The sequence below is a fragment of the Silurus aristotelis genome (assembly GCF_946808225.1).
Source record: "Silurus aristotelis genome assembly, chromosome: 2".
NCBI classification, from domain to species: Eukaryota; Metazoa; Chordata; class Actinopteri; order Siluriformes; family Siluridae; genus Silurus; species Silurus aristotelis.
Window position 1 is genome coordinate 9,750,651 of NC_139575.1, and position 23,476 is coordinate 9,774,126.

General features: G+C 40.7%; 1 protein-coding gene across 9 annotated transcripts in view; it reads right to left on the reverse strand.

The window, feature by feature from the left end:
* Positions 1-304: 304 nt before the first annotated feature.
* The window catches only part of mast2 (microtubule associated serine/threonine kinase 2), a 149,038-nt gene continuing 125,866 nt past the window's right edge, over positions 305-23,476 (reverse strand). For 8 of the 9 annotated variants that reach the window (XM_083565458.1, XM_083565455.1, XM_083565456.1 and 5 more), the window contains 22 exons: positions 23,079-23,233; positions 20,359-20,434; positions 19,179-19,388; positions 16,944-17,045; positions 15,333-15,465; positions 14,978-15,054; positions 14,778-14,884; positions 14,478-14,686; positions 13,262-13,400; positions 12,708-12,840; positions 12,453-12,618; positions 11,396-11,497; positions 11,124-11,246; positions 10,875-10,984; positions 9,948-10,102; positions 9,225-9,508; positions 8,912-9,127; positions 7,796-8,022; positions 7,586-7,708; positions 7,361-7,497; positions 5,999-6,183; positions 305-5,143 (listed from right to left, as the gene is read on the reverse strand). In XM_083565458.1, coding sequence (XP_083421584.1) covers positions 3,234-5,143; positions 5,999-6,183; positions 7,361-7,497; positions 7,586-7,708; positions 7,796-8,022; positions 8,912-9,127; positions 9,225-9,508; positions 9,948-10,102; positions 10,875-10,984; positions 11,124-11,246; positions 11,396-11,497; positions 12,453-12,618; positions 12,708-12,840; positions 13,262-13,400; positions 14,478-14,686; positions 14,778-14,884; positions 14,978-15,054; positions 15,333-15,465; positions 16,944-17,045; positions 19,179-19,388; positions 20,359-20,434; positions 23,079-23,233 — 5,079 coding nt within the window. In that variant the 3' untranslated portion in view covers positions 305-3,233. The remainder of the gene's footprint in view (positions 5,144-5,998; positions 6,184-7,360; positions 7,498-7,585; positions 7,709-7,795; positions 8,023-8,911; positions 9,128-9,224; positions 9,509-9,947; positions 10,103-10,874; positions 10,985-11,123; positions 11,247-11,395; positions 11,498-12,452; positions 12,619-12,707; positions 12,841-13,261; positions 13,401-14,477; positions 14,687-14,777; positions 14,885-14,977; positions 15,055-15,332; positions 15,466-16,943; positions 17,046-19,178; positions 19,389-20,358; positions 20,435-23,078; positions 23,234-23,476) is intronic. The other variant, XM_083565463.1, reaches the window with a different exon arrangement.

Consider the following 23,476-nt stretch of genomic DNA (forward strand, 5'->3'; position numbering starts at 1 on the left):
AATGTATTTCTTTTTTTTTATTTACTTGATACAAAGAAAATATTATCTAATCTAAATATTTTGCACCATTTCCCCCTGAGAAGATGAAGTGACAGTTGATGACACCAATTCACTAATATTTACTCATTCCAAACCTACATTACATAATATACTCTCCCAAGACCCCATTTAAAGATTCACAGCTAAAACATACAACCTAAAGGTTAAAATTAGTGCACTGGCTTAAAAGATCTGCATCACATCATCTACAAAATTACAAGTAAACAGATACATAGAAAAACGAGGAAGCAAATTTTATAAAAAAAAAAAAAAAAAAACTTTATTGTTTTTAAGGAAGGACTTACAACAAACATGCGTCTTACCACAACAGAAATGAAAAAGATATTGCACTGGTTTAACTAAGTTTTTTCTTTTTTTCAAATCCCATCTCTGTTCGTTCGTTACTGTACAACCTGTCTTGTGCGAAAATGGAAATAAAGCCCACAGAGAACACATGCCATCATCTCCATGTACTGGAGGAAATCCCTCAAAAAAGTGGTGCAGCACCGATTCTGTCCAGCTGCTATTTCACATACTTCTTGTAGGCAGGGTGACTGTCATGGCAGTCTCGTTATTTAATGGTGCTTTAGTGGTTTCGGTTTACAGACAGAAGGTGAGAAGGGCTGGCTGTAATATCAAACGCCCACAGTGTGTTTGTGTGATGCCATATGGCTGCAAGACTTATTAGCGAGCAACTCCACAGGATTCTGGCACATTAACTAAATCTGAACATATAGCAGAACTATCCGTGTGTGTGCGCGTGTGTGTGTGTGTGTGTGTGTGAGAAAGAGTACAATAACATACCACAGTTAGTCCCAAAAGTCAAAGTTTGTTCCAAATGATTACAGATTTAATCTTACTGGTTATTATGCTACAATAAGATTACAATACCAAGGTATTACGTTAAACCATGAGATGTGGACTGTAATGGATATTAATGTAGAGACCATTCATTAGTTCCAATTTACAACACACCTGCTTGAACCTCCTGGTGGAGAAACTGAGCTTAACCAGATGTTTTTTCCCCGTCATGAAGATTGTATGTGCAGTTGGTCATGATACATAATTGATTTAAATGAGAATGATGGCACACACCAAAAAACTAATAAAAAGCTGATTTTCTATATACGATATATCACTTTAAATGACTGATTTCTAATAAAATAATTAGCTGTTTATAAGCATTATATTGGATTAGTGTCATTTTGGAGAAATGATAACGATGATATACAGCAGATTCATTGTAATACTATTACAGTCCAAACCTTATGGTTAAAATAAGCCACTAACACTTTTTTATCAAGCTCTACCCACCTCTACTCTCTATCCTCCACCTTAGACTCAGTCCTAACAAAGAGGTAAAAGGTTTACGTCAGATCTCTTCTGCATGGAACGGATTGCCGCAGCTTAACGTTTGTTCCTGTGGAACAAGCTGTGAATTCGAGAGAAAGCTTCTTAGATGCAATAACAGCAAAACGGCAATAAGACACGAAATGTAAAACACATGCAGAAACTGCGGAGCCTGAAACGAAGCTTCTGGCTCAAAGGGCCGTCAAGAGCTTTTCATTTCACACTAAAGAAACGTAGCACAGACCTTTTTGTGACTAAATCTCTCCTTATTAAAAAAAAATTCGCTTTTTTAAAATTTGAGACTTTTAGGACTGATCTTTCTTAATCTGATTCGCAGCCAAATGATATTCATGAATTTCTGCAATTAATAAAAAATTGATTAAACTGGATCGATTATTATTCTGTAAATGCTGACAATAGTAGGCTTAAAAACCCAGTATGAACAGGAGAGTGCAATTAAACATCCACAAGCATTTGATTCACTCGAATTGGTGTAAACACATAAATTACACCACATTTCATGAAGGGTAACGAGGAGATAAATGATTGGTCAAACCCCTCAAGACCCCCAACAAGCCCTGGTATCTGATTGGACTGTATTTTATTAGTTTTCAGTTTTACAAAGTAAAAAGGGATTGTGCAAATACATCCTTGCCCACTAGCAATACATGTCTAAATCAGACACAGCTGAAATGGCAAAGACAGAATCTAGTCTAAGATACACTCCCAATACACTCGGATATAAAAACCGACATAGAGCTTTTAATATTCATTTATAGATGCGCACACACACACACACACACGCACGCACACACACCCACCCACCCCCACTCGCTCAATTATTAACAAGCCTATACAAGTTCTCAGACTTTGAAAAATTAGTGGCAAATACACACAGAACACAGCAAGTTGGTCCGGTTCCTAAAAATTAAAAACATTTTACTTGCTATTATTAATAATTATAAAAAAAAAAAAAAAAAAAGAGCAGGGGCTAGAAATAAAAACAATAAAACCCTTCCAATTTGGAGCACTTTTTTTCTGGGGATATAAATACAGACATTAAAATCAGACGATGCTGTTTTTACACAAATATCTTAGACTTCAAGCAAGTACATGTGGCCAAATGTTTAACCATCACTAATAACACATGCAACCTGGTGAAATAGTTACGTTTCTACAGATACGTATGAACAGCTACAGCTAAACAACTTGAAAACCCTAGGAAAAAAAACGACAGATGTGATCTAATCGAACCTTTCGGGTCTTACCTGGGAAACACGTTCGAAATAATAATATGGGCTATTTTGTGGAAATAAAAATCACAATAAAACTTAATTAATTTGAGAACAACTGAGAGGTGTGTGATGGACTATATCAGACAGATATAGCCACCCTAATGCAAGATTCTAGCATGTTTATAGAAATTGCTAAGCATACGCTGATTTTATTGCTGAGATACATCTTACCTCCATTAATGTATGGCAAACAAACTTAGGACTTTTAAGTTTATATTAAGGCACCACTAGATCTAAAACTGTAAATAAATTGAGAAACTGGAATTCAAGTGAACACAGAGGATGCTTAAAAAATTTCTAGTTTATTTCTAGCCCCATATGTTCTTTTTTTTTCTAAACTTATTAAAACAATGCTGCGAAAAAGTGAAAAAGGGGAAAATCAAAGCAATCCAAAGCCCTCAATACAGAGCAATTCATCCTAAAGCTGGGGAGCTCCTTTACTTGTATTTTCTTCCTTCACTTTTTTTGTCTCATGGTTAGTGAAGTAGATTTGTATTTTTTAACATGCATGCCAGGTGTGATGTATTTTTTTTTTTCTGTGCAAGGCTGCTATGTCTTCTTGCTGGATTTGTCTTGCTGTGTGAAGGAACTGGGTTTGGCCTGGCTCTGGGAATGTGTTTCAGTGCTGGGCCTCTGGGAGGCGCTGCTCCTTGGAGTTCCTGGCCTCTCTTGGGGCTCTGGGCCAGATGCGCAGTCTTTTGGAGTGGAAGGCCTATTTGATGCTCCGGCCGTTTCCTGGAGCCTCTGTGAAGTCGAGGGTAACTCAGATGTGGCAGGGGACTGAAGAGTGTTTGATTCTGACTGTCGCCCGGTTTGGGGGACAGAAGCAACAGATGGAAATGTCTTTTCTGGAGAGTAAGAACTGTTTAAATGTGGATCTTTGCTTTTTGGGTGCACCAAGTCTGCCTGAGGTTTGGCCTCCTTGCTTCGCTCAGTAGCTTCTTTGGTCCCTGGGATGTTGAGCTTTACAGGCCCTAGCACACTCTTGGCCACGGTGGCCAGCTGGGAAACCACTTTTTCCACTCCACTTTCAGCTGCTGTGGAGGAGGATGCCGAAGCAGCGGCAGCAGCTGCTGCTTGTCTCCTGTTGTCTGCCTCCTTCATCTCCTTAGTGATACTTCCAGTTGGTGGAGTAGGGGTTTGGGGTTCCCGGGTTATGATGGGGACCATGTTGGGCTCTGGCTTGCTGCTCACTTTGGCAGTCCTACGGTCTGAAGAGGGTGCTAAGGGTTTGAGGAAAGGGTCCTTGCTGACAGAGGTGAATGCACTACCAGGTGTAGAAAAAGTGCTGGTCAGAGAGCTGGGTTGAGGCCCGGGTGTTTTACTGCTGGACACAGAATCCTGAAACATTCCCCGTCTCTCGCTGGAATTTTCTGGTAGTGCTGAGGTAGAAGCCACGGCGGGAGTAGATATCAGAGTCTGGGTGGGTTTTTGCTCAGACAATAATGAAGATTGGGCCTGTGTCTGGTTTTGGGGCGGTAGACCTTGGCTGAGCTGAGAGGAGACGGACTGAGCTACTGTGCATGGGGTCAGAGATGGAGCATTTAAAGAAGCAGGTCCTGTCCTGATATGTGGGGATCCAATAACACTTGTGGGTCGAAGCACATGACTGGGAGGGACAAAAGTTGTCCTGCGTCCATCCTGGCTGTCCTCTGAACCCTCATCTGTCTCATCCTCTGAGGAATCCACTTCATGGATGGCATCCTGCTTCTGCAGAGACTCTCTGCGTTCGGCACGGTCCTGCCGGATAGCTGATAGCTTGTCCTTCAGCTTGCTCTTACCAGGCACCAGCCCTAATGATCCAGTTGCAGAGTCGGGGCCTTCCTGCCGACCTAGTTTACGAGCCAAAGGCTTCTGCAGAGTGCCCTTTTCTGCTGGGGACACCCTCCCACCCAAAATAGTCTCGCTAGCACACTCCTGCAAGCTCTGCAAACTTGGCTCGCGCTGAAGCATCTCCTTCTTAAAATCTGTATGTGAGATTTCCAGACTGTGTTTGCGCCCAGCACCGACTGGCAGCTTCTTATCCGCAGCAGACGAAGGAGAGGGAGATGAGGAGGACGACGAGAGCGAGGCTGCTAGTTTCTCAGCTGACTGCACACGTTTTAGGAGTGGGGAGCGCGGTGGGTCTGCGCTCTTTGGACGAGCAATCTGGCGCACTAATGGAGGAGAAGAGTGCAATTTGACAGGAAAGGACTGACAAATGGAGGAACTTAGGAGTGCGTGGCTGGGCAGTGGAGAAGGGGAACGCTGAGGAGAGGTGCTCTGGGGAGTTGGGGAGGGAGTACGGGCCAGCGGCGACAGTGGAATGTTACCAGCAGACTTGCGCCGAGGGGAACGGTACTGGCGCTGCAGCTTTGGGGCCAGGCCGTGCAGGGAACTGGGGCGGATCTGACCGGAACTGGCAGGAGAGTTTGGCACGCTGGAGCTGGGAGAGCTGCTTTGAGATGAATTTCCACCAACTGCAAAAACCGACAAAAAACACAAATTGTTTAAAAAATTGTCATACAAAATAAACAGTAAAGTAACAGTAAAGATGAACTATATTGCCAAAGGTTTGCGGACACCTGCTCATAAGTATTCTATGTGCTTTTTAAGCATCATATTTCACATTTAGTCCACCCTTCTGTTTCACTAGATTTTGGATTGTACATGTGTAGATTGTGCTTTGTGCTCATTCAGACACAAGGGTGTTAGTGAAGTCAGGTACTGATTGTAGGGGAGATGAGGAGGCCTGGGGTCAACAGTCAGAGTTCCAATTTATCCCACAGGCGTTCAATAGGGTTGAGGTCAGAGCGCTAACGCAGAAGATCTTCCACTCCAACCCATGCAAAGCATATCTTCATGGAGTTTGCTTTGTGCACAGGGGCATTGTCTTGCTGGAACAGGTTTGGGTCTCAAAGTTCAAGTGAAAGGAACAATTTCATGCTACCGTATTCAAAGACTTCCTATACAGATGTGTGCCTCCGGTTTAGCGATTACAGTTTGAAAAAGAAATACATATGACTGGGAAATTCAGGTGTCCCAATACTTTTGTGCATATATTATATATAATATGAAGTGTGTTTTGAGTGTCTGGTACAACCCTATTGTATCTAATTGTTAACTTTATGGCTGGAAACAATTATAAAATACCACAACAAATGGCCCAACACATTAGCAAATGCACAGAAAGAACGTCATTAACAACTTGTTATTACACTGCTAACAGCTTTAAGAAGCCATTTTGTGAGTTCATAGCGTCATTAAGCACTAGAAACAAAATTTTTTTTAGATGTGAACAGTAACAGTATAGTGGAACTTGCTGAAAGCTTTACCAGAGTGAGCTGAATCTGGTGTGGACCGGTAGCCCTGCGTTGGAGAGCGAGGGGACATGTGTGTGGGAGATCCGGGCACGCTCTCACCCGAAGACACCGAACGATTCAGAGATGACAAGCTGCGACTGGTGTGCAGGAGAGATGCCTGCTTAGCAATCTTCCGAAAGAGGGAGTTCCTTTTCTTACTGCAGGAAGGTCCACACATGCACAAATCACAAACATTTGCAAGTCAATACAGATAAAGTGTTTAACTATTACAGACATAACTTTATGACCACCTGTCTAATATTGTGTCCACCTTTTGCTGCTAAAACAGTTCTGACCATTCGAGCATAAACAGCATCAACTTCTTCAGCTATTTGAGCTACAGGAGCTCGCCACATGCATTAATGAGCCTCGGCCGCTCATGACCCTGTCGCCGGTTCACCACTGTTCCTTTCTTGGACCGCTTTTGATAGCAACAGAGCGCTGCAGTTTTGGAGGTGCTCTGAATCTGGCCCTTACCCACCCACTAACAGGTGCCATGATAATGAGATAATCAGTGTTATTCATAATGTTATAATGTTATGCCTGATTGGTGTAAATGTGATACTGATTTTATTGAACAGTTCAATAAACAAGAAGTAAATATTGAGAGTTATGTTTTAGACACCACATTGCCTGTTTTTGCTCTATTTCGCAAAAAAACAAAAACAAAAAAAAACAGCACCTTTTTACGTCTCTGAGCAACATGGCGGTGTTTGATTCCTGAATGATTTGGTTCAATCGCAATAAAAAAAAAAGTCACTTATTAAAAGTGACTTGTGGATTTAATTTCACATTTAAAGTATTTTCTCGTTTCTTTTAAATAACCTGAAATATTCTAATTCGATGTTTTATGTTGAAAATATCAAAATATTTATGCGTTTGAAACTGCAGGTTAAAACATTACATGTCCCTCTGAGCTGCGTTAAACGTAAAAAACATCTAAAGGCCACTTTAGATGCATTGAAGTTTGTTGATACTGATTTTATTTGCTTGGTTATTGGTCATCATTGACTTATTAAATGTAAGAATCTGACTCAAATAATAATGTACAGTTTTAGTACAAAAAAACAAACAAACAAACAAACAAACAAACAAACAAAACAAAAAAAAACTGAACTGATCACCACACAGAATATGAAGGATATCAAATATTATAAAAGTCAGCAATCCACCGTGTTCCTTAAGGTACCAGCACAAAAAAACTCTAATCTAATTATCGATAAAATTGCTATATTAATCGATATATAAAAAAAATCAAGATTTAATTTTTTGTCAATATCGCACACCCCTATTACAGGAAATGAAATCAGTAAAATGAATATAAATGGACCTCACCTGTCCTGTCCGTCTCTTGTTTTGGTCTTTTTGTTGCGCCGAGCCATTTTCGACTTGCAGCTGCTTTTACGAGCTGGACCAACTTTAATGGATGTGTTCTCAAAAGGAGTGGCTGATATAGAAACCTTATTCCCACTCTGCATGAGATAAAAGCTAGTTTTAGCCCAAACATGCTCAGGTTTGTTACATGGCAGGAGCATATGTTTGTGTCTGTACCTACAGTACCTTGAGAATGAGCTCTACAACCTCTGTGTGAACAAGACCATGGACTGGTTCTCCATTAACGTGTGTGATGAGGTCTCCCTCTCTCAGACCTGCTTCATGAGCTGGTCCTCCCTCCTCCACATGCTGAATAAAAGTCCGCAGCAACACTTTAATTATACAGTTCTAACAGGATCCAAACATTTAAAAGGATCTCTATTAGGAGATACTCACCCAGACCATATGGTGTACAGTGTAGATGTCAGTGTCTCCCATGTATACACGGATGGCGCGCAGTGTGAAGCCGTACTTCTTGCCTGCTCGGTGGATAATGATGGCAGGTTTCACGCTGCAAACAGCCGGTGACAGATCCCTGCTGGGCGATGAGTCTCGAGACGACGGATTGGAGGACAGCGAGTGAGGAGACATGGGGCTGGCCAGGGGAGATGCTCCATGGTGCTCTGGAAGAATGTAAAGAAATTATACTGACTGAAAAATTCACAATAATATTCGGCTTGAAATAAGTGACGTCTTCAATTTCAATCGCAAAACACAACAGATTTGAATTTTTTGCCCAATATGTGGACTGACATTTATTTTATTGAAAGATGTGTTTAAGGTTGGTCTGACTTAAGGAATTAAAAAAATTTAAAAAGAAGACATGAACATGCCTAAAAACATGGTATACCGTCTTCCAAAATGCTAAACCCCATACATCTAGTCAGTATAACAAATTCACCATTTACATGGTGAGTTCACACAATAACAAAGTCCATTCCTTTGGTCATTTACATTTATAGCATTTGGCAGACGTCCTTATTCAGAGCGACTTTTGACATTTATTTAACTCAAATGACTAAGCAGCTATAGGGTTAAGGGCCTTGCTCAGGAGTAGGGTTGTAAAATTCAGGGAGTTTTCAAGACTGGAAACTTTTCATGGAAATTAAGGGGAATATATGGGAATTAACAGGAATGAATGGGAGTTTACAAAATTGCAGGTTGGCCTATAACACCGAATCTTGCAGGATAATATTGGCTAACACAACCAGATTTAATGCAATTTTAATTGAATTTCTATCCTGCACATTCTTCAATCACATGCACTGTGCATTTCTCCATAACAACAAATCATTTCTTGAATCCTGCACACAAAATAATAATAAAAAAATCCATCTTAAAAAAAAGAGGAAAGTAGTTCCCATGGAAAGTTTCTGCATCTTTGCCACCCTACACAGAAGCGTAGGAGTTGCTGTTACGGCTGGGATTTGAACTCATGACCTTCAGATCTAAAATCCAATGTCTCCCCCACTAAGCCACCACTTCCCCTTGGCCCCTGATGCACGTCCTCACCTGTAGGAATCATGAGCGACAGCGCAGTGGCCGAGGCGGATTTGATGACTTTGTTGAGGGGCCGTGATGTGTGTTTCTCCGTGTCTCCTGACAGCAGTCTATGGCGAGCTCGACGGACTGCCAAGTCGCTGATGGCTTTGGGACTGGAAATATCCGCTCCCTCGGTAGTGGTGCATCGCGGAGACGCTCGATCCACGGACTCGCCACAACTGCCGGCTGGAAGCAAGCGCAAGACACAATACAGACGTTAAGTGTTAGTGATTCATAGTGAGTTTAAGTTTAGTGTGTAATGGATTGTAGAGACAACACTGACGTGTCAGCGTGCCACGAGTGGCTTGGCTGGAAGTGGAGCCTGGTGTGATGGGAGACTCGTCCAGTCTGAGCTCTCTCTCCACCGGGAGTTCTGGGATAGCAGAAGGGAGTTCTTCACTGCGCTGAGCCCTGATTGGAGTCTTTCTGGCGTTATCCTCCTCGGTGGAAATGGCAAACCGAGGCATTTCGATGATCGCAGAGCAGCAGCGACGGCGCACCGTTAGAGGGGGGCTGGAGTCGCTCTCGGTGTGTGAAGACTCGGACACTGACAGGCGTTTACGCAGGCTGAACATAAACACACGTACTGTATACGTTACTACTTAAGTCTCAAATTTGATTACAAAAAAATGCTTTATGATTTGAAAACACAATAACAAGCAATCCTGGTTATACACAGTAGCACACAAGTATACACACGTGTAAAATCTATAGCTAAAATAGGGGGAATATGTGAAGGATAAGGGGGTCATGCGGTCTTGCCCAACAATTCCTAAAAATCTGTGTTCATTAGATTTCACATCCCTTTTTGAATCTCTGGGTTTACAGCTTGCAGGTGCAAGGTTTCTGTTTGAAAACACTGTGTTGACTAAAAACTAATACTTAACATAATCGCAACATAACATTGTTTTCATTTGTGATTTTATTTTTATTTTTTAGCTAAATTGCTATAATGAAAATGCACTGCTACATGAGTGCAGCAATAAGATAAAAGTTGATTCCGTACATTTCAGGCGATCCGACCATCCAGCTGCGGTCCCGAGACTTAAGGCTGCTGAGACTATCGAGCCGCTCCGCTCCCTCCTCACTGAGACTGCGCTTGGTGGGTGGAGGAGTTCGTTTCTCCTCGTGTAGAGACAGACGCTCCATACTGCTGTACACCTGATCAATACACATGCAAAGAGTGTATACCAGGTCCCATTTAACATGTATTCATACAGAGAACTGTGTCTTATAGCTATATAGAGTTAAAGAGGTGTGTATAACACAGTGGTGGACAGTAACAATGCAAATGTACTTAAGTAGCTTTTTCGCATATCTGTACTTTGCTACATTTCCAAGTCAAATATCTAACTTTTTACTCAACTAGGTTTTGCGAAATCAGTCGGTCCTTTTTATTTGAGTGGATAAAAAAAAACGGTCAAGCAACCAATCAGGGTAGAGCGCGTGCACCGTTTTGAACTTGCTTTGATTGGCGCTTGGTGGTATGTATCTATTTATCACAGACGTACAGTTCAGCATCAGTTCAACAGCAAGCAGAACATTTACAGAGTATTAAATGATGGAGGAAACTCCTGACTCGAACTTGTTACAACACCTGTGGACTTAATTGTGCGATTTCTTTAATTTTTTTTGGCTTGGGCTCAAACATTTGTATAGATATCAATCAGTGTTTAAACTTAATATCATTCTATTAATAGATTAGTGTGCTAAAAGTAAAATTATAGTCTTTTTTCACATTAACTGAGTTGATTGAGCAGAGGTCTTGAGACAAAAATGATAATAGGAACATTAAAGCCATTATAAATCATAGTACGTCAGATACGCAAGTACATTTGAAGGAAAAAAAAGAAAAGAAAAAGAAAACTAGGACTAACATCCATAGTGGTTGATGTGATTAACCGGCATTTAGGTGTGCAAGTGCATTCTATACCTTGTTAAATCGTGGTGAGCAAGAGGAAAACTGACGAATCTCCACATGTTCATCATCATTTGTATCCTCCTCTTCCTCAGAGTCCACATGGTGATACCTGTCTGTGCGAGCTAAGGGGGAGAAAAAGGAAGACTGTATTTATAAACAAAAAAAAAAGGTCTCTGGCTGTGCATGAGTGAGACTGACAGATAAAAGTAGAGTACACTTCTTCTGACTCCTGGAGAGGAAAAGGTTTGTTTGGAGTCTTACTGTCAAAATAGCTGGTATCCTCCTCAGACTCAAGCTGAGGGATAAACTCCGCTTTCTGCCTCAGGAGACTGTTCCAGTCCAGATCAATAAAGAACCTGTGCTGCTTCACCTCAAACGCACTTCCTAAACAAACGGGGAGAGAGTAAACCCGATCTTTAATAAAAAATAAATAAATAAAAAAAAGAAGCAGCTCAAAATAGAATATCAGAATATCCAAACAAAACCATGGACAAGTTTTTCAGCTCCAGCACGTGTAAGGTATGAGTTCATACCGGTTCCAAGACGCTCCAGTGGGTTTTGTCTGAGGAGTTTAGAAATTAGATCTTGAGCATCTGTAGGAAGAGCTTCATCCTCCTCAGGCCAAATGATCTCATCTGCAGCAAAAAGCAGACAGACGACTCATTAATCACCTGTTTGATCAGTATGGAGTAGAAATTGTCGTTGGGACTATATTCTGCTCTTGTCCCCAACCGTCCTCTCTAATACCTTCTCAGAGGGTCCACACAGCCCTAGTCACTGTCCCTTCCCCATTTCTTTATGCTCACCACCATTTCTACAGTAGCTCATCCCAATCTCAGTACTGCAGGATTATCTCTGTCCCTATGTCACAGTCATATGTTCCAACCCTTTCACATCGTCTACACTCGCTCTAATTACATTAAGAAATGTCTTCTAGCAGTGTATTATACTGGGAACATTTAAAATATTGCTCATGCATGTGACCATAAAGTTTCTACTCAAAACAAGGTAATGGCATGCCTTAATTATTATTTTTTTTTTTTATCTCTTTTGTTTGTTTTTTCACATGTATACACATCACATATTTTTGTGAATTTTAAAGGCAGGATATAAAATGTGTAGTATTGTTACTCATAACCATGCCCTCTGGTGCTCAACATTTCTCACTATCTGGCGTTTATAAAGTTTTCATGATTTATAAATCACACTATTGGTGCCTCCCAAATGAGAATGGGTTCCCTTTTGAGTCTGGTTTCTCTCAAGTTTTTTCCTTATACCATATAATAAAGATTTTCCTTGCAACACTGGTTTGCCCATTGGGGACTAATACACACAATTCCCTTATATTTAGGTTTAAGTTTGTTCTATAATTCTTACATTCTTTGAAGCTGCTTTGAGACAATGTCTATTGTGAAAAGCGCAATAGAAATATGTTTAAAATTCCTCCATGCTTTCCATATGTACACAAGCAACCTGACTGGACATTATTCAAAATAGAAATGCCACTTTTTATTTATTTTTTTAAATGCTTGAAAAGGAAGTGTGTAATATTTCTACATTTATTAGTCTAATAATAATTGTGCCACTCACCGCTGATGACTTGTCCAAACAGTTCCTCTGGGGTGTCTCCAAAGAAAGGAGCACAGCCCACCAAAAACTCATACAGGATGACTCCCATGGCCCACCAGTCCACTGGTTTCCCATAACCCTGTCCGAGTATCACCTCCGGGGCGATATATTCAGGTGTACCACACACCTAGCAGGCAAACATTAAACAGAGTCAGTAAGCGAATGGCCACGTGAAAGAAAGGAATGGAAATTCACAGAGGTATAAAATGTCTTTACCTGTTTATCTAAAAACTCACGGGTGTCTTTCTCAATGTGGCCCTCATACAGGTTAGTGGTGAGACTCATGAGGCCGATCTTTGACAGGCCAAAGTCTGTGAGTTTGATGTGTCCCATTGAAGTGATCAGAAGACTAAAATACAAAAACAACAACAATAATAATGGTTGTAAAAAACAAAACAAAAAAAAAAAACTAAAGTGCACTTCCTCAGAAAACACATAGAGGGAAATTATAAAGCTTGGCAAATTACTGTGTCTGCTAATGTTCGTCTATACTATAAATGTTCGCCTGATTAATTGTGTCCATCTGTGTGTGCACATCTTAGTGCGCATCAGTCTGTGTGAGTTGCAGTCTCTATGCACGTGTCAATCTCTGTATATTAGTATGTGTGTGCCACAGCCTCAACCTGCATTAGTCTATGTGTCTGTCAATTTCTGTTTCCATGTCTGAGTGTGTGTAAGTGAAATTCTGTGTGTGTGTGTGTGTGTGTGTGTGTGTGTGTGTGTGTGTGTGTGTGTGTGTGTGTATGTGTATGTGTGTGTGTTGAGCTTACTTGTCAGGTTTCAGGTCACGGTGTACAATGCCATAGTTGTGTAGGTATTCCAGTGCAAGTACAGTTTCAGCAAAGTACATGCGTGCCATATCCACAGGAAGAGCACCGATGTGCTTCAGTAGTGTGGCACAGTCTCCACCTGAGAACAATCACAATCAGGCATCAGTAAAACTTCAATCAGTACCAATGTGTACAGCTGACATTCAGTGGTGAACAAATTCACCGGAGATCATTATTTATTGACCGCTCCAATGTTCTAAATTAACGAGATTGAAAGCAACTAATGAAAATCTAATGAAAGTACAATGAGCTACGAATATACACTACATGGACAAGAGTTTGTGGACACCTGCTCATAAGTATGGTATGTACTTTTTAAGCATCGAATTGCACATTAACTCCCAATTTACTCCTATAATTCCCTCCACTCTTCTAGGAAGATGTTCCACTAGATTTTGGAATGTGCCTCGTGGACATTTGTTTTCATTATCCACAAGAGTGTTAGTAAAGTCTGGTACTGATGTAGATGAGGTGAGGAGGCCTTGGATGCAGTCGGTGCTCAAATTTCATCCCTCGAGAGCCATGTATCCAAACCAGGTAAAGCATATATTCTTGGAGCTCGCTGTGTGCACAGGAACAAAGCCATGCTGGAACAGGTTTGGGTTTCCGAGTTCGAGTGAACGCAAAATTGTATTATAGTGCAACCAAAGACGATCCTTCAGCTTTGTGGTGACAGTTTGGAGAAGAAACACATATGGCAGGAAAACTCAGGTGTCCTAATACTTTTGTCCATATAGTGTACATCAATACAGAATAATAAGTGAGAAATGAGCTGTATGTGAATAAAAAAACGTTTCCGATATCAAAAATGCTCACATCATTAATTGAGTGTATGAATGTCAAATGTTTGCTTTTTTTTTTTTTTTTTGCTTAAAATTGAAATTTATATCAAATTAAATCTGAGACATTGATTCTCGCAAAATATATAAATATTGCACTCGCAAATTTATCTATATGGATCGGTATGTGGTAGCAGGTTATTTATGTGACCTGCACACCAATCAGGCTTTTATGCTGGTCTAAAACAGAAGTCCCCTGATATTTAAGCCAATGCATAAAAATGGTGATGCTAGACATGGAATTTCTGTAACATTAATGCCAGATTTAAGCATTCCTTTTCCATCATGTCTCTTGCGCTGATAATAGTGAATCTCACCCTCCACATACTCCATGACCATGCAGAGGTGTCTGCGCGTTTCGAAGGAACAGAAAAAGCTGACAACAAATGGATTTTCGGCAAAAGTGAGAATGTCCCTCTCCACAAACGCCTGCTGGACCTGGTTCCTCAGAATCAAGTTCTGCTTGTTGATCTTCTTCATGGCAAAACGCTGACGTGTCTCCTTGTGCCTCACCAAAAACACGGCCCTGCAAGAAATACATACAATTAAGTAAAAGGCCTTTAGAACATTTATGAGCATTATATATATTTAATATAATAAAGTGCTGCTTTTCATACCCATAAGCTCCATTACTGATTAGTTTGATGGTCTCAAAATCCTCTTCTCTTGGTGGTTTATGTTTAGGCTGCGGTTGAGGTGGTTGTATCGTAGCTGCACCTCGACTCTGAAGACAAACAATTACAGGGCACCTGAGTATCAGACCCATAAACTGAAACTCTTCAATTCCTACCCTTCATAATCATAGAGGAAGACTTACCTCAGAGGAGGCAGCACAAGAGTCAGTCTCTGTTGGTTCTGAGGTTCCACTGTTATAACTTGTCAGCTGGGCCATTTCTAAACAGAAAACATGTAATAGTGCGGTGATGCTGAAACCCTGAAACAACTTCTCACTCTGACCTAACATTCAAGAAAACCAGACGAGGCAGTGTGATCTTAATATAACACCTAAGGCCACATAGCATTCTAATACTGCCTTAGGCTGTGTTTGTTCTATGTTTTTTTGTGTGCATGTTAATATTAGTTCTAGTGTGTACAAGACACCGAATGTCCCAATAATGAATTAATTTGTACACTGCAATTACGAAACACTGATACAGAAAAATGCATTCTACCTTCCAGTGGGTCTCTAGTGAGGCCCAGCTGACTGATGATGTAACGGGGGATGTCCGTTTTGATTCCCTGGCCTTCTTTCGCATGGCCTTCTGCAGCTTCCAGCAGGTGATAGAACTCCTCAGGGTCAAATTCCTAGAAACACACACACACACACACACACACACACACACACACACACACACACACACACACACAGACACACACACCAAAGGGAGTAAGAAAGAAAGTGGGCACGTGGCATTCAGGTCTAATCAGCCAATTCTGAGTGTGGAAATTTTTTCGTTGAAGTGTAAAAAAAACACACTGTAGAGCTTTCAAACATCAAATATAAATGTCGGTCTATCTATTAATACATAATGAATAACGACCATGTTAAATTGACAACTATTCCACTTTTTTGTACCCTTACCGTGGAGAAAAGTACTGTATTTTATCATCAGTACGCTACATGAGGAACACTGCTTTAAGAGTCAGTGTGTTGAATCACTCAGCATTTGCACACGAGCAACGCAAAAAAAATCTAAAATATTACATTATTTTCATACATTTATATTTTCCAAGAGATATATATTTGATTAATTACACTAGTTACAGCTAGGGTTGCAAAGGAGTGGAAAATGTCTGGTAAATTGCCGGAAAACTTTACAGAAATATTCCAAAAGTTGGATATTTACCAGGAATTTATGGAAATTCATATAAACTGTATCTCATACAAATATAAATATAAACATTTGGTTTGGTCATAAGGTGACATGCATGCAAACTATAGATTTTTTTTATGATATATTTTGAATTTGATTTAATTGTTAGAGTAAGTTTGTTGTACAGTAGCTCACACAATGTGAGGAAATTGAACTGAACATAAATGTTTAATTTATGTCATTTATGTGAATACTCACCAAGCTGGGCATTTTTTGGACATTGTTTTGTGTTCTTGGGATTCAAGAAAAGATCTGCGTTATGTTATGGATTCATGTCTGTAAGTGAAGTAAATATCTGTAGGGGGTGTGACTGGAGTGGCCCTGCCAGAAGTGTGCTGTGTGCTTGTGATTGATGAATGTGCAGGGTCTGAAATTGCATTTTATCTGGGTGTTGTAACCATGATTTGCCTGCATGATTTTTTTTTTCCAATTACATTTGCATTCCCTGTTATAAGCTAACCTACAATTTTGTAAATTCCCAGTTTATTCCCATTAATTCCCATGGAAAGTTCCCAGTCAAGCCTAGTTACAGCTGTATATTATTAAGTTCCATATCTGATCACTTAATACATATACGAGCACAGGGCTGACAGTCGCACTAGAACAACCGTACAGTTGAAAATGAGTGTAAAATTGAAGCAATGCATACACATGGACAAACTTAGAAATAAGCTTTTATAGGTTATGAGTGACTGTCTGTACACATTCGATCATTACAGACCCACAAGGAGAAAATGTTCTGACAAATTAGCCAATGCCAAAGCATGAGTCGTTTAGGATTGATGGCTTATTCTGAGCTCGCGGTGCATTTTGTGGATTCGTTTGCTTCATAGCTACTGAAACAGTGCTTAGCATGCAGACTAAGAAAATCAGCAGGATTAATAAAAAAAGACTGAACAGAGCATTTACCAGACACTCCAGCAGCCGAGCAGGCCGAGCAATGATGATCATCAGCCTCTTAATGAGCTGGGTGACGAAGGTCACCTCCACGCTCTCCGAACGCTCATGAGCCTGGAAAAAAAAATAAAAATACATTTTGTTTTATAATTTCCTTTTATTTGCATTGGAAGAATCAGAATTGATAAACACGTTTTTATACATTTTTCAAATCTCTCAGCACATGAATAAATCCTTTCTGAATTGAATACGCTGACTTGAAATGTTCAGAAATGCGCTTCTGGAATAGGTAGGATCAGTGTAAAATGTGCGGTTGTGAAGAATGAGGGGATGTGGAGTGATCGAAAAGGAAATAGTGAGTTGATGAAATGGCACAGAGGGATATGTAATAGAGTCTGGGTGGTTAATAAACACTGGATGGACTTGGGCTAATAGAGCTGTCTAGCACAGACAATACTCTTCCCTCGAGGGGATTTCTAATCATCCCCTGAATAATTTATACAGGTAATGAAACCTGCATTGAAATGCACGGCCACTGAATGGTTCAACCAATAGATATTCCAGACGGAGTTCACCGCCGCACACAGAAACCACCAGGGAATGAAAAAAAAAAAAAAGAGAGAGAAAAGAGAGATTTAAAAAACTTGCGATCTGCCCTGGGGGGGGGGTTTGAGGTCAGTAGCACATTCTCAGGATGCATCACATAGTGACAGGATGGTAGAACAACTAGATTGGTTTCTGTGTTTTCTAATGCGGACGCTGTTGGAAACTGAACTATAGCGATTGGTCATTAGAAAGAGATAGCTTCAGTCTTGGGTCATCCTCTGACCTTTAGTAACGCCAGAATGAAAAACGAGACAATGGATAAATGCCTAGACATCGATTCGGTTGCATTAATGCCACCCACAACTAAAAGACCGACACTTCAACACAACATAAAATCCTCTAAACAAAATCGTACTATAGGATGCAAAAAAGGTCAATCCTCAGAACTAAAGCACCAGCCTCTGAGAGCAGAGACGCCAAAATCGAGAGCAGACAAAAAATCCATGTAGACACAACATCAGTACCAAACTCATCTGTAAGGTCCGTGTGGTAATGAAGTATTTCCCATACCCTCTGCTCCAAAATGCGCCGCAGAAGCTCCTCTTCCTCGAGTCTCCTCTGCCACGAAACGCGTGCCATCCTCGCACCGAGAATGAGCTTGGGCTTGTACACACCTGCTCGATTTCCACGCCAGTCTATCCCACCTGTCACTCTTGCTCACCCCAACCCGATCAAGCCAATTAGCCTGGGCTTGGTGATGTCATCCTTACTCGCCTGCATCCTATGGGTATGAACGTGTGTGCTAGCATTCCACTGCATCGAGATCGGCGCAACGCTGACGCGTTGGTCAGAAACGGCCAACCAAAAGAGAGCATGGTCTGGCCAGATCTCTCCTCCTTCTCCTCCTATCTCTATTAGCCTCTCTCTGTGTTTTTTTTTTTATTTTATTCCTGTACCCCTCCTTTCGATTGTTTAGGAGAGTCATCAGTCACCAGCGCTGGTTACTGAGGTGTGAAATTAAAATCAGGGGAGGTGCTTCCCCCATTCCCAAACATACACACCGTATATATACAGACAATGAGACACACACACAATGTGCATCTCAATAGGACCACAGGGAGCGATAAAGCTAGTTAAAGCCCCTATGATTCCATCACTGAGATAATCAAGGCATCAGCAGCATGTCACATGACAGACGTATGACAGGATCCAAATGTCAATGATGACATCACTATACATTCATGAAAACTGAAGGTTGACAGAAAATTACATTATGTGGACAAACGTTTGTGGACACCCGACCGTAAGATCCATATGTGCTTTTTGAACATCACATTCCACATTTGCTGTTATGGGAATGTCCACTCTTCTGGGAAGATGTTACACTAGATTTTGGAGTGTGCTTGTGGAGATTAGTGCTCATTCAGCCACAGAGGGTGTTTGTAAATTCAGGTACTGATGAAGGATAAGGAGTGCAGTCAGCGTTCCACTTCAGCCAAAAGGTGTTCAGGAGGGTTGAGGTCAGAGCTCTACAGGAGGAGACCTTCCACTTCAAACCATATCTTCATGGAGCTTGCATTGTCATACTGGTTTGGGAACAGGTTTGGGTCTTCTAGTTCAAGGAAAAGTCGGGTGTCCCAATACTTTTGACCATATAGTGTACGATAAGTAAAACAATGCCTCAGATCCATCGATACTCACATCCTGCAGCAGTTTCTCCAGGTTCTCCTGCAGCTCATAGAAGTAGCGAGAGGTAATGAGGCCCTCGCGTGATTTCTCCAGGCAGTCTCGAGACAGCTCGATCACCTGGTGATGGATGAAGCTCAGGATACCGTCAGCCAGTTGCATGACCTTCTCTGGAGCTGAGGAGGACAGGAACTCGGCCAGACGCACCTCCATCTGAGCCGTGGCCTGTGGAAATAGGAGAAACACTCAGATTACTTACTACTGAAGGTAGACAGGTATTTAGATAGGAATGATGTGGCCTGTACTAGGTACCGCTTGTAACTTTATCTTCTAAACTATAGCGATTACATTTGTATCTTTTGGTGTGTGCAATAATAATTATCCATTTACATTCACGATCATTTGGGACCGAGCCACACGGAAAGATTTTATTTTTTCCAGATCAATTTTTTCTGCCTTTCACAGTAAATTTAATAAAAAAAACAAAAAAAAAGAAAAAACATTCCTGCCTTGCAAAATTCCTGCACTTGTTTCAGTTGCACTTTTGTCTATATATTTATAAATCAAATATAATATAACGTAATAATATTATATAATTAACACATGTTATATAATGTCTATTAATAACAATGGTTAAATTGCATGAAATCCGTTTTTTTCTGTATATGAATAAATTATTTGCATTTTTATTATACAGCGTGGCGCAGGGAAACGGGAAATTTAGGAACTAGGAGTTGGCGACCCTGAAGAGCTGGCAGTAGTTTAAACGGGCTGGTGCAAACCCCGTTTCGAACCCATTGCCATTATTATAAGTAGAGTATTATAAGCGCAATTAGGTTTGAATGTAAAACCTTTATAAGAATAATGAGTGTGAATGCAGCACAAAGGGAATTCCACCCTGTATATGTAATGGAATCAATAATGAAATCAAATAATATGTACAATAGTAATATAATATGAACGGTATTGCACGTGACGATACAACGAAAAAAGTCGTCTTGCAGGAAACTGGTCCGTGATGCACAAAACTCTGGTATATATCTGTTGTGTTGATACTGAATCCTTATTAATTGCAGAAACACTGGTTTAATTCCAATATGAGTATGCGTTGGTATTCCATTTAAATTAGGCTGTACGGATATTTGGATTTTGTGATAGATTTATACTACACCGTCATTGTGCAGATGTGGCTCACCTTCGGAAAACGCTCTTTGTAAACATGGTTCATCATGACGATCTCGTGGTCGAAGGATATGGGAGAGCGCCCAGGGCTTGGAGGGGGACAAAAAAAAAGACGAAAAAAAAAAAAAAAAAAAAAGCACAGTTTAAAATCGTACTGATCATGAGAAAGAATAAGCACTAAATATGCAGTTCTGTATCCTGATCCTAAAAACAAAGACATTTCTACAACTCTAAGTGTACAGATGTGTGTGCAGATTGTGAGTGTTTATGCAGTGAGTCACACTAGTGAGCGGGGAGAAGGTGGTCATGTGACTATGTGGATGAGGTCATGCTGTTAGTCATCCATCGACAGCTTGGCCGGTCTATTAGAAAGCCTAATTGAATGAGAACACACCGAAACTGGCACATTAGGTCAACCTCAAGGGTGCTGTTTCTCGGCGCACCAGCGCAATAACCACCAACAGGTGTGTCCTAACGTCAGGAATGTCTCTATGAAAAATATCTCAATAAGAGAGCTGCAATCCAACCGGGGCACTAAGAAAAGGTTAGACCCGACACGGTGATTGATAGCCCGAGGATGCCGCATTAACAATCATAGCGAGTGTATTTTTCAGCTCCTGACAGCGTGTGCGTGTCTTATAAAAGAAAGCCTCCGAGTGATTTTTGCCTTTATTAAATACATCTCAGAGAGTCAAAAGGAACAGTGTGGCTGCTTTGATTGAACAGTGCCCCCCCCTATTTAGACAAATAATAATTAGCAATGATTTTATTTCTTTAGAATCAAAGAAAAAAAATTACACAATAATACACAATAACCTGAAATCTATTCTCATTATAACAATCTAAAAAGCTTATTATTTATATTTATATATAGAGCAGACCTGTGGAGGCATTGTGTGTTTTAGAGAAACAGAGAGAAGAGAGTGAAAGCCAGAGAGTGAGTGTGTGAGAAACACCTTAATTATATACAGTTAAATGGAAAGTGTGTACTGCTAGTTGTCATAGTAATGACTGGTTTAAAGGGTGACAAATTCTCAACAGACCACCAGGTGCTTCTGGGAGCACCGAAAACAAAAAGCATTGTGTGTGTCTGTTTGTGTGTCCTTTCATAATGCCCGAGACAAGCCCAGGAACATCACACAAACATACGTATTTTTTCAAATTTTTGAACAATTAAAAAAAAATGTTTTGCTTCAAAGATTTAGAATCTCTAATATCTCAGTAGTCTGATGAGCTTAGAAGTAAGAATGACCGGCCAATCAGAGCACATCTCAGCTGTGCACTGTGTTCATTCAGTTACTGACTGGAAAAACTATCCAGGTGTCGGCATACACACATTACACAGGGTTTCTGCAGGTTTCACAAAGTCAAATTTAAGACTTTTTTTTAAATACCATTAAATTAAAGACCTACAGTATATCAAGACTTAGAAAACACACACACAAGCGGCTTTAATCGAGCCCTAGAATCTTTTTTTATACAAGCCAAGTATCGCTAAACTTGCACTTCCCCATAGCCCTCTGTGGTACAATCCAACAAAGATTTGAGCTAAAAAAGGAAAGCTGATTGGCTGTTGGGCTCATTTGTAGTCGTAATACAGCAAATTATATTATATAGAGAAAGACAGACCTACATCACCACGGAAAGAAAAAAATGAACAATGAACAAGTAATAGTCATTTTCTGTCAGCGTAGTGCTAAAAAAAAAAAAAAAACGAGACACACACGATTCCCCACACAGGCACCGATAGCTCACAGGTGTAATTTAGAGTATAATGAAAAGGAGAATTGACCACAGGCACCATTTCGGCTCCCCAATTTAAAATATAAATGCTTTGTGTCCGAGCTGATCATTCTTTTCTGATCATTTACAAAACAGTTTACACCTTATTCCTATAGTTTTAGATAAAATATACACTGTGCATTCTAGAAAAAAAAAAAATAATCACATTGCAGATATTTTCTGTTTCATTTAAAATCAGATTTGACAAAGTAATTCATTGAAAAAAAAGGCTACGCTCGAGACAAACTGGGAATCTGACAGCTATCTTTTCACCACTCCGGCAAAATTCCGGCAGGGAAACTAGTTCCTAAAAAACAGGCCTGACATATCCGTGATGGATGATGACATCTATGTTGAGCTCATTATTGCAAGTGAATAACTGTGTGCGCACGTGTGTGTGACTGAGTGAAAATCTCAACTATAGGAGAAACACGGGCCGATGTGCACCACTGTACCGATTCGTTCGGCAGAGAAACGTCGTAAAATTAGCATATGATTGCTTCATTTCCTTGCCTCTAATTAAGCAGGAGAGTTTTTTTTCTGATGACTGAGAGCTCTGGAAAGATGTAATGGATAAAATTTGTTAATAGCCAGTCTAGTGAGCTCATTTAATATTTATGGATCTTGATCCACAGAACCCCCGCTGGGGGAATGTAGGTAGAGCAGCGGGGACGGCCGCGTTTTTTTTTTCTGAATAAATCATCTTCGACCGAAAAGAAGGAGAAGTGACAACTGAAAATGGTTTAGAAAGAAAGAATAGAAGGAGAAAGAATGAACGGGTAAAAAAACAAAGAGGGAACTTTAACAAGTGTGAGATGATTCAAAGCTCAAGTGTTTGGCCTTTAGGTGCCTCTGAGATATAAAACAGACTATAGAAGTGTGTGTGTGTGTGTGTGTGTGTGTGTGTGTGTGTGTGTGTGTGTGTGTGTTTGTGTGTGTGTGTGTATATACCTGAGGCTGCGGGAGCGTGGCCGCATGGCTGGCGATCTTCGGCCCTCTTCGTCAGTGATGCTCTCTGAGCTGAAGTGCTTGGTGAGGAAATGCAGCTCGTCGGCGGTGGGCTGGAAGGGCAGCTGGTGCAGCTTTTCCTGGGATGAACATGATGACTGTGAGAAGCAGAGAGGGAGGGATTACAAAGGCAGAAGGCATGGTGCAAGCTGCGGCGATAGTCAAACGTGCGCCTGAAAAGAAAATGGACCGCGTTCTTCAAAAGGCAAAATAAACCCCGAACATGCGGCATGCTGGACCTCACCTGCAACAGGGAGGTCCACGGTCATCTTCGACTGTTTTCAAAAATCAACAGGCTAGCCAGATCATGTTAGTAGTATAACGGATTGGCATCTGAGTGA